Genomic DNA, 12,054 nt, shown 5'->3' with positions numbered 1-12,054 from the left:
TTTTTTTTTTTTTTTTTTTAGAGAGAGAGAGAGAGAGAGAGAGAGAGAATTTTAAATTTAATTTTTAGTTTTCGGCAGACACAACATCTGTTTGTATGTGGTGCTGAGGATTGAACCCGGGCCATGCGCATGGCAGGCGAGCGCGCTACCGCTTGAGCCACATCCCCAGCCCCTTGTATTATACTTTCAATAGGGCAAAGAACACAACCTATATCTCAGAGGTCCTACCACAGGATACTTCATTAGTAAATACTATTGAATGAAAAGAAAAAAATTTTAGCTCAATGGCTTATACAAAGCCAGCCATACCGTTTTCAGATTACATATTTGTTGTAACACAAAGAGTTGTATGTGATGTTAAATGACACATACTGTATCTATTTAACCATAACTTTGCTTAGTGAGATCTCAAAAAAATTGGGGGATAAATATTCATTTGGGATGTTACAGTTGAAACTAAATATGTTGTTTTGTTTTGGTGCTTATTATCAAACCCAGGAACACTTTACACCAAGCTATATCCCCAGCTCTTTTTATTTTTTAGTTTGAGACAGGGTCTCACTAAGTTGCTTAGGCCTCACAAAATTACTGAGTCTGACTTCAAACTTGCAATTCTCCTGCCTCAGCCTCCCAAGCCACTGGGATAACAGGCACATGCCAGCATGCCAGACTATGATATATGTATTTACATATCTCTAATGCCATAAAAATCCAAATTCATTACATAGTACATCTGAATTCTACTCATCCATGGAAGCATAATGTTTCTTTCCTTTAATATTTATTTCTTTTAATTATACACAATACCTTTGTTTTTATTTTATTTATTTTTATGTGGTGCTGAGGATTGAACCCAGGGCCTCGCATACGCTAGGCAAGTGCTCTACCTCTGAGCCTCAATCCCAGCCCTAATGTTTCTTTTTTACCAAACTGAAATACTGATGAATCAAAGGAAATCAATGTCAGAGTTTAACTTCATAAAAACCTACTCTGTCCTTTGCTCAGTCCTTGCTATAGTAGAAAACCAAGGACTGATAAAATCCTACAGTTGAACACAAATATCATGAGGACAAATTCACATATATGATAACACAAGCACTAAAGCTTTAGAAATTATCTCCAAACTGAATCCCCAAAATTGCTTATTAGATGACAAAATGTAAAAAAGAATTTTCTAGATGTTAAAATAAAGTTTTATAAATGGCCTGATTTCAGATATTAATACTAAATTATTGCAGTCAAGAATATGTTTGGTAAGTGGGAAAATAAAATATGGAAACTTCCTATAAATTAAAAATATTAATCCCCAAATACAAATTATAGTTGCGCACCAATATACATTTTTAAATCTGAATAATGGTCAAATTTAGAATATAAGAAACCTGAGTTATAGCTAGATTTTCAGACTAGCTTATTAAAGGTTTCTTAACCTATAATGGCCATAACTTGCAGTACATGAAACAAGTATAAATTTTGGGTTTATAGAAGCAGAAGGGCCATGCTCCAGGCACTAAATAAATACCAGGTAATATTCTGAAATAAAGAAAAGGGTAATTTGGGGTAACAACTCACCATTCTATATTTTTCACCAACCTCCTTCTAGTATCTACCCTTATTCCAATCTCTTTGCCCTAATGCAACTCTAAACTGCTCATTATAGTGTATTATCACCCAGAAGTAGTTGTTTATAACCCCAGTTACCTATTTTTCACCCTCCCATGGCATTCTCAGGAAAGACTATGTAATTCAATGCTGGTTTTGATTTCTTCTATTTTGCATACTGCAGAAGAAAAAAATTGACAGTAACAAAGGTTTATTGATCTCATATATCTATTACAACTAGTTGTGTATATGTGTGTGTTTAAGACAATGGGGATTAAACCCAAGGGCATTCTACCACTTTATTATACTCCCAGCCCTTTTTTTATTTTTTAAAATTTTGAAGCAGGGTCTTGCTTAGTTGCTGAGGCTAGCCTTAAATTTGTAGTCCTCCTGCTTCGGCCTTCCAACTTGCTGGGATTACAGCTGGGCACCACCAAATCTAGCACAACTAGTTTTAAGAGAGTATTTAAATACTCATTTCCTCAGAAGAGCTGTTCTAAGTCATCTATCCTTGAAAGTAAAGGAAAATTGAACTAGGCAAAATTCCTACTCTGTGCTAGGCATATGCTAGGTGACACACCCTATGTTCTCAGTTCACCTTTCTCACAAGGCTTGCTGTGTTACAGCAAAAAATAACTATCATTCCAACAGGCTATGTAATTTTCTCAAGGTCATTTGCCTAATAAGTGTTGAAGTTAGAATTTCAGGCTAAATTTTATCCTAAAGACTTAGGGTCTTAAGTCTTCTTACATTACCATCATGCAAAAAAAGGAACCATATGAGCTAACCAAATATGTCCATTATTTCAGTACTATTCAAAAAACATAATCAAATATATATTTATTAATCCAAATAAATCTCTAGTTGGTATAATTTCAGTCAGGATAACAAGATCAATAATATTCAAACTTAATAAGTAACATAAGTTATAGCTAGATTTTCAGACTAGCTTACTAAAGGATTCTTAACCTTTTATGGTTAAGAACTGTATTTCAAATGCTTTATTTCAAAAAAACAGAATTTGCTCACTGTGTGAATAGATATTTTTAGATGGAGAGACCCCAAAATTTAATTGATTATTTTCAAGAACCCATGGTCCTCTGTTCATCAATAAAAATGACACCACCCTTAAGGTAAATTAGTCAACATTTATTTAGCATTTCACATCTTACAAATTCTTTGACACATTATCTCACCTGAAACTCAGATGCAACATTCTGAGCCAGGTACATTATACAGATGAAAAAATAGGTTTGGGATTTGAACCAAGTCACAAACCAATAGGTGATAGAATGAGTCACAAATCTAAACTCTAAATCCTTTAAGTTTCTTTACTATTATATCCTATTTTAACTTCTTCTACTTATAAGCTGAAGTTTAACAATTTAATTGCTCTCTCCATCCTTCCCTTCCCATCCCTCTGAAACAGCAACAGCAGTAAATTCAATAGGAACAAGTGGAGAGAGGTCAGTGAGCTTCCAGCAAATGTTTATGAATGGATCATTTTTGAATCAGATATATGTGTGTGTGTGTGTGTGTGTGTGTGTGTGTATGTATGTATGTATATATGTGTGTATATATACAAAACGGAGACAACTGACTCCAAACAGCTTTTTCCTATTCTTTATTTTAGAGTTTTTAATTTCAATTCAATGGGAATTTAATTAAAAAACACAACATTTCTTTAAGTTATAGGCAAGTGTTTATTTTTGGTAGTACTAGGGATAAAATGTAGAAGGTAAAGCTTGCCCCTGGACTACATCTCCTTTTTTTTTTTTTTTTTTTTTTTTTTTTGGTGGGGATTAAACCCAAGGGCATTCTACCACTGAATTATACTCCCAGTCCTTTTTTAAAATTTTTTAAATTTTGAAGCAGGGTCTTTAATTTTGAAGCAGGGGAGACAGTCTTCCTAAGTCGCTATGGCTGGCCTCAAACTTGGCCTCCAACTAGTGTTCCTCCTGCCTCAGCCTCTGGAGTCACTGGGATTACAAGTGTGCACCACTGCACCTGGCTGGGCAAGTGTTTTAAGTGTATTTGAAAATGAATGGAGTATAAAGTTGTAATAACAGTCTAATGTTCATTAAGTCATGCAAATCCCTAAATTGGTAGAATTCCAGTTGGTATCAGTGAAATAATAAATGACTACTAACTATTTGCTGCTATTCCTATTTACTGTACAAACACAAAGGCATGCTAGTCATTCATTCATTCAACAAATATATATTAAGCACTTCTTATGCACCTATAATGCACCTACCATGTGCAAGACTTTCCTGGGTGATGAAACCACAGCTGTGAACAAGAGACAAGATTTCTGGCCAGTGGAACTTCAAATCTAGTTGTAGAGACAGGCAATAAATAAGGAAAAAAGATAAACTGAATACCTAAAATACATAGAGTAAACCTCTCTGAAAAACTTAAGCCTACATAGGAAGGATGACAAAGAGCTACCCATATGATGACTGGGGAGAAAGTATTTTTAAGCAGAAGGAATAGTGCATATATAAGACCCTAAGTGGTAATCAAACACTTAGTGGGGCTGTGCATGGTAGGCAAGAGAAAGAGATGAAAAAGGCCTTGTTATAATTTTACCTGATGACTGTCTTTCATAGGGAAAGGAAATACAAGAAAGCTCAACTCAGATTATTGCTAGGAGTTTAGATATATACACGGGCTCTTAGCTTAATGCTTTGATTAGTTACTGGCATTTTTACCCAGTCCATCTGTTTCCGTTTAATAAGAAAGTCTGACATAATCAAGGAACTACTCTGATTTTTTTCACCCATTTAAGCAAAGACAGAATTAACTACTTACAAATTTGCTTTACCTTCTAAGAAAGAAGTACTGTTTCCAGGTCTAATAATTTTTTCCTTTTCATTACAAAAAAAGTCAGTATTAAGTTATTCCAAATTTTAAAAATCCTTAGCCTCAGAAGGAAGGATTAGATACAAAGATGAGAAGGGCAAAAGAATAAACATAAATGTTCTTTATTCAACAACTAAATCTTTTCCCATTACTTGTTCACAATGCAAAATGCTCAGACACCATGGGTTTCTTCACATTCTGAAGATAATTGAATTTTAAGTCACTCTTCTTATATACACAGGGTCTCAATTCTATATTCCAATTATCTTTTTTCTCATCCTTCAAAGAAATGACATTATTCAGTTCACTAAATCATTTTCTTCTTACTGGATGATAGGCGAAGACATAGATAGGGTACCTCTATTTGAACCCCTTTACTATCTGAATCTCAAGTTGTATTCAGCCAGTAATTATTTAACAACTACCACTGTGTCAAGACTCATCAATATAAATGGATGGCAGGCCAACAAACAGTAGCCAGCTTTTAAATTGAGATTACAATGACTACACAAAATGTGCAGCTAAATTAGTCCCTTTGTTTTGTCGTCCTCAGCTTTCACTAAATGATTGGCTTCTTCTTAAGAAAATGTCCAAAAATAATAACAGCTCACATTTGCATTCTTCCTGTCAGCCACTGTTCAAAGTATATTATAGATATTAACTTAATTCTCAAAATAACACTAATCCAAGGTACCATTACTTCCTCCATTGTAAAAATGAAAAGGCCAAAACAAAGAGAAGACAAGTAGCTTTCTAAGATCACAATACTCATCAAATATCTGAGCTAAGTATTCCTCAAGCCTATTTTTAAACCACTTTGGTCACACTATCATACAATACTTTAAGATAATTTACTGCTACCAATCAGAAGATTAAGATACTCAAAGCTCACTTCAAATTTGGGCTTGCCCTTTTATTATTTGTGTAAATTTGGAAAAGAAACCAAACTTCTCCCAGTGACTCAGTTTCATTTAGCTATAAAACGAAGATGACAACAGCATCTACTTCTTGAGTAATTGTTGAGGATTAAAAGAATTACATATACAAATCATTTGGAATCATGTCTGGTACATGGTATGCCTAAGTATTAGCTGTTATTACCAATACTATCACTACTACCTCTACCTAGGAATTTAGCAAAAGATCAGTCTTTTTAAATCTAGTCAACATTTTTTTTCTTTTCCTCCAACATCTATCATTTCTGTTGCTTGATTTACATAAACTAACAATGAACTACTCTCAAGAAGTAAGCAATGCACCTAATTCCCTTGCCATTTTCTTCTAGTCCTTTTATCTTCCTCCTATTTCACATACCTAGGAAAGAATCATTTGAAGTTAACAGGATTATATTATGCCATAAATACATTCAGAAGCCACAGTAATACTAAGCCTAATACCAAAATTTGTAATATAATAAAAAGAGGGAAAAAACTAAGAGAGAACTCCTCTCAGTTTTAACCACACACACACATGCAAATGAAAAAGAAAAGAAAAAGAAAGTAAATTGTTTGGCATTTTGATTGTGGAACAGGTTTTGCACTAACAGGTTTTATTTAGTCATCATGACTGGGTGTTTAAATATGAATTGATATAGTATATTTAAATTATTAACTTCTGGATAATTAAAAATTTTGGTTCTTAATCTTTCATAAGTTTTGATAAGCTCAGGGAGCATTTAAAGATAAGATTAGAAATTCCATATATTTATAACATAATATGAACTATTTTAATTATTTGTACACAAATAACATTTTAGACTTTTCTTGAAACACTGGGCCTTCAGTATTAATATATCTAGGACAGGTCCCAACTTGTACATCCTTGAGTCCAAGGTAGAATAACATTGTTTGATTTCTTTCTCTAGTTACCCGGCCCTAGTCAGCAGTTAACACCATTTAAAAATCTAATTATTGCCAGAAAATGTATTTCAATCATACATATCACCCCTACATACAGAATTAAGCTATAATTATAAAAGCAAATGACAATATAAATAATAGATTATACATACATTCAAGTATCCTTAAGGTTTTATATTTTTTCAGACAACTGTATATTAAATGTCTACTAAATCTGCTTAACCTTGGCAGACTGAACACAATGAATGTAAAACAAGATAAAATAGTGTTAGGTTATTACATTAGATTATTTTCTTATCTCTGTTGAGTATATTTTGCAACTAACATACAAGCATCTGTAATGTTTTAATCAGCCATACAAAAGGTATTAATCTAATACTTTTTAATGTCAACTACTGTCATATTTTATTCTAATAACTGGGAGTTTGTAATCATTTCCATTTTATAGACAAGGACACTGAGATAAAGATTAATGTGATAAAGATTACATAGCAAGCAAGTAATGGAAAGTATATAAACACAGGTCTGATTCCAAAGCCTGTGCTAATGATAACATCAGAGACTCACAGTTGGCAGCATTACCCAAGTAATGTTATATAACTGCCTAAAATTTTTAAAAATATTTCTAACCTTAAAATATGTTGACAATATTTGACTATATTGACTACTGTGAAATGTAGCCATTGTTCCATACACTAACATCTTATCTAAAAGTAGAATAGAAAATCTCCTAACTAACCTTCACTTAATTAACTGGCAGAATTGACCAGGGCACATCCATCATAAAAACAAACTGACAGACATTGCTGATACTGAACACCAGTGGCTAAAGGGTACTTTCTACTTGCCTGTACACTTCTGTTTCCACTAGTTGAGTTACATGTTTAATAAGAATCTGGTCTTTTCTTCCTTATAAATCTGTTTATGACATTCTACTTATAATTAATAATAACTATTATAATAAACCAAGGAAACAAGGGCAAAAAAATTATTTCTGTGACAACTAAATTTAATGCTTTGGGAAAAGTACATTTTGATAAACACAATTTGCGGGGTTGGGGGGCGGGTTTTGCTGAGAAACAAATCCATAGCCTTGCACACTTTAAGACTGCACTGTAACACAGAGCTACATCCCTAGCCTCAATATTTATGATGAACATAAATTCCTACTTTCCAAAAACAAATTCCTGTTGAATTATAATGTGCTGATAAAATTGTGTGTAAAAAAATCTTAAAACTTTGAAATTATTAAAAATATAAGATTTCACCCCTTGCTTTGGAAAAGTCTTATTACACCTTAATGAAAACAAAACTAGAAACTTTAGGTGTACATTGTTGCTATGCTTTATACAAGAAAGATCATGTCCAATTCTAAAAAAACTCAGACCCTATCTCATTTTCAAAAAGAGCCTTGAGGGCTAGGCATGAGCTCTTGTCCAGCATGTGAGAAGCCCTGGCTCAATCCCCAACATTGGGGGAGAGGGAAGCAGCAGAAGAAAAGCTCACATGAAAAGACAGGTGAAAAAGTTAAGGTTGCTATATTTTTCCATGATTCCCCACTTAAATTGTTTCTATTAGCCAACTATCACACCCAATCATAAGATAAGAGGCTCCAATTACACTTAGAAATTTGAACTCCCTGAAGCACAGCTGTATTCAACTAAGCAAATATCTGAGCATCTATATTAAAATCTATACTTACATTCTGAATGAATACTTGAGAGGTTCTATTATTTACTTATTTTACAAAAAACTTAATATTAAGTATGGTTATCTAGTTCTTTAGTCCACAGATTAAAAGCAGGAAATTAAAGGAGGCAAGAATAAGCATTATAGGAACAAAAACTGTTGATACCAAGAGAATATAAAAATCACACAAATCTAAATATGTATGTGTAAGTATAGATAAATAGATAGATAGATAGATAGATAGATAGATAGATAGATAGATGGATGGATGGATGGATGCAAGCAATAATCTGGTAGTTTAAGCTAGATAAACTGGACTAGTTCAAGCTAGAAAAAAAATCTCATAAATTTAAATATCTTTTTCAGGCATCTCTAGATTATGATCCAGCAAAAAGTTGAAACTCACAACAGTGTCCTTTTATCATGAACTAAAAGTTAAATTACATTGACTCTGCAAATTCTTTTTCTTTCTATAAGAAAAGGGCAGAGGACCATTAATATTTTAGGTATCTCTCAATATATCATGATTACAAAGGAAAATATTTCTGGCATTAGGAGTGATATTTAAGTTATCTAGAAATTTCACTCATGAAATAGTTCCTTGGAAACCAATGTATTAGAATTTTTAGCTAAAGCCTACAACTATGCCTTTCAAAATCAATAGGTTGTGACAGCCAGCAATTTAAAAAGTGAAAAAGAACAGAAAATAGAAGATCATATTGCACATAGTAAGGGTAATACATTTATGAAAAACATTTCAGTATTTTTGTACTAATTTGCTAAGTAAAAGATATTAATTACTCTGGGTCCTGGTCCAAAAATCTGTAAGCTTAAAAAACTTCATTTATTATTATGGAATATAATCAATACTAAATTTGTAATCCCATCATTTTCCTGAGAATACTAAAGTAAGACAAAATTTTAAGGGGGGGGTGTCGCTTTCTTTGGAATTTTTAAAATTATTATTATTACTTTGTATGTGTGGTACTGGCGACTGAATCCAGGATGTTACACATGCTAGGCAAAATACTTTACTACTGCACTATATCCCCAATCATTTATTTTATTTTGAGACAAGGTCTCACTAAATTGCTCACCAAGATTGGCCTTGAACTTGAGATCCTCTTGGAGCCTCAACCTCCCAAGTAATTGGGATTACATGCATACACTAAATTGAGCTCTTTGGAAATCTTTATGAATGAATTTATTTTCCCTCCTTATCTATTCAGGTGTATAATTAAGTATTTTATTTGGTTTAGCACTAGTTTAGCCTAAAATATGTGATGCTATTTTTAAAACTGCTATGACTTTAAAGCAACTTTTAACAACAATCCAAAACAAATAGTGACTTTGATTTTATTTGCTTGTTTATTCTGAGATGCAATTACTGACCTTGGTGCCATTTTTCCAAAGTCACTAATGTAATCTAAAAATCTAAACTTCATATTGTAAGCAAGCAACCTGCTCAATAATAATATACTTACTAATACTTCATACATACCTAGCTATTGCCTGATTCTAAACAAAATTAATTTAAGCCACTAAATATGTCTTTGTCTGCTTCTAATGCATTTTAATAGATATTATGACCAAAGAAATGTTTTAGACAATTTGTCTAATTACTTATAAACAGAAAAATAGCCAGTTAATATATATCTTTTTAAAGTAATCATCTAATTCATAGGATAAAATACTATTTTGAATCCTAAAGTCTCAGAGTTGGAAGGAACCCTGTGACCTAGTCTAACTATCAAATATCATAATCCCCTCTTTACAGTGTTCCTCCGAATCAAACCCATAGCTGACTAAAAGCCCTAGAACTACATTAAAAACTTCTAAATCTGGTCCTTGCCATTAATCAGAAGACTGATAATCCCTTTGAAGTCCTTGAAAAGCACAGTGTAAATATTATTCTTTTAAGCCCTGAAAATACAGGTTTAGAAAGGAAGTAGCATGTACCTATCACCAGGAATTTTGGTAGCCTTAATTGTCCATATGATATATAGAATGCTTGAGTACTTTGCAATCTTTTGGAGTCTGCTTAAAGCAAAAAAATCAGCTAATGAAAGCGTAATAATAGTTGTCAACAATCTTAAATGTTCGCTATCAAGTTCAAATTCGCAAGAGCTTAAAAGGCTTGTTTAAAAATCTTGTAAATATCATTAAAGTTGAAGTTGGATTCACTTTACCTAAAAGTGAATGACTGTAACTCTAAAATGATACCAATAATTGTGGCAACAGATATAAATGCTATTTTTGATTAATTCCTTTTAACATACACTAAATTTTCTATTGAAACTACTGCTCTACAAGCACTTTTGAAGAACTGTCCTCCCCTCCTAACCCTCTCTTCCATATGTCCTCCTTTTCCTCACCAGCTGGAATCTGTCACAGAAACAGATAATTACATATGATACAGAAATAGTTGATCCTGCTGCAGAATTAGGTTAACACGTCTAAAAGGAGACACAGAAAACAAAACAAAAAACAGGTCCACTTAAATAAATCATTTACCTCGGTCTGGCTTCATTTTCACATCCAATTTCCACCCAGAGTGCTGTGAAATACACTTGGGGGTTCTTTCAAAGCGCTCACTGTTGATTCGAGGGCTTCTACTTAGTTTTCAAAATGCTAAAAGAGATCAAAATAAAATTAAACTGGTCCTGCTCTAACATCAGGACTGTACAAGAATACTGTTAAGTTAGGCCTATTGTGGTACAAACTACTGTTGACAGCACCATCGGCAGATGTGAAAAGTGCAAAACTCTTTGCATGGTCTCCCCCATCTCCTCCCGAAGGAGCACCCCTCTCCCCGCCCCTCAACTCTCCAGGCCAAGGTGTCCTTTTCTGACACAGCGTCTCCGAACCAAAGCAAGGTCTATTTATATCCCGGAGGTACAAGCAAGAAGAAAAAGATTCAAGCAACACAAACTAACCAACCCCTTTGAGGGGGAAACCAAACCAAACCAAAAAAAAAAAAATGCTTCTGGGAACAGTGGTACCTCCTCAATGCTGGTCTATAAATTCTTCCACCTGGTGCCAGGGGGCTGGAAACTCTTCCGGACCCTTGCGTTTCCCAAGAGCTCCGCCCGCCCCGCCCGGCCTCACCTGTGTAATTACCCTCTGGCTAGCCTTCCTGAGGCAACAGCGGCCAAGTTTACACAATAAGAGGGTCTGAAAGAAATTCGAGTCATCTTCTGGCGCCCAGCCCCCAGCTCAAACGAACTCTCCCGGACTGTCCCGGGTCGCCCTCTACAAACCCCGTCCCTACGTGGCCCAGCCTGAGGTCTGCCCCCAAGGAAGGTGTTTACAGCTGAGCGCTCGCTCACCCACTGCTCTGTGCAGCCTGCTCGCCGCGGCCCCGGATTTCCTTCAGCCCCGCGGCACCAAGCGCCGCGCCTGCCCCTCTCCCTGCTGGAGAGTAGTTTTCATGGCGCTCTCGGGCTGGCCCGGTCCTCGACTCCCTCGGCAGATCTCTGCTGACTAACTCGCTCTCTTCTCCCGTCCCAATACCTCCTCCTTTTGGCACTTCTCTCCGCCGCTAGTCCAGCAGCTCACATCACACTCCCACCTCAGACCCGAGGCTCCAAAAGGCGCAGGGCCGGCGAGAACCGAGTGTGGCGCGCAGCGGCCCCCGGGGCTGCGTTAGGGGACCATGGGGGTCCGAGACCGCAAGCCCGACTCGGCTCCCCGGCGCCCCTGTGGCCATCCACCCCCGCCTCAGCCGACGCCTCGCTCCGCTCCCTGCCCTCAGCCCCTCGCCCTGCCCGACTCGCACCCAAGCCCCGCGGCCCCGGGGTTCGCCCGCTTGTCGCCCCGGCCGGCCCGCTTGCCCCGCGCCTCTGCCAGCTCCTCGCCCGCCCGCTGTCGCTAGCTCTGGCGCCCCAGCTCTGGCATCCCCCGTCGCCTCGCCCAGTTCTTTCTCTGCTGTTTCGCCCTGCTCAAAACACTGCCTGGGCTCACGTGTCCCCAACAACAGCCAACCCACCGCTCGTCACTTCCTCCCCCGGCGGCCTCTGCGGCGCGGGCGCCGGTTGTT

The 12,054-nt window shown here is 36.2% G+C and overlaps 1 protein-coding gene across 5 annotated transcripts in view; it reads right to left on the bottom strand.

Moving 5' to 3' along the window:
• Positions 1-12,054, bottom strand: part of Fam214a (family with sequence similarity 214 member A) — a 138,548-nt gene that overhangs the window by 89,598 nt on the left and 36,896 nt on the right. The window contains exons 1-2 of one of the 5 annotated variants that reach the window (XM_048793110.1): positions 11,794-11,957; positions 10,530-10,646 (exon numbers count right to left, since the gene is read on the bottom strand). In XM_048793110.1, coding sequence (XP_048649067.1) covers positions 10,530-10,545 — 16 coding nt within the window. In that variant the 5' untranslated portion in view covers positions 10,546-10,646; positions 11,794-11,957. The other 4 variants (XM_048793106.1, XM_048793107.1, XM_048793111.1 and 1 more) reach the window with 4 other exon arrangements.

This window comes from Marmota marmota, unplaced genomic scaffold, assembly GCF_001458135.2.
Source record: "Marmota marmota marmota unplaced genomic scaffold, marMar, whole genome shotgun sequence".
Lineage (NCBI taxonomy): Eukaryota > Metazoa > Chordata > Mammalia > Rodentia > Sciuridae > Marmota > Marmota marmota.
The sequence above is the reverse complement of the archived record's forward strand: the minus strand, read 5'-3'. Positions and strand labels throughout refer to the sequence as shown.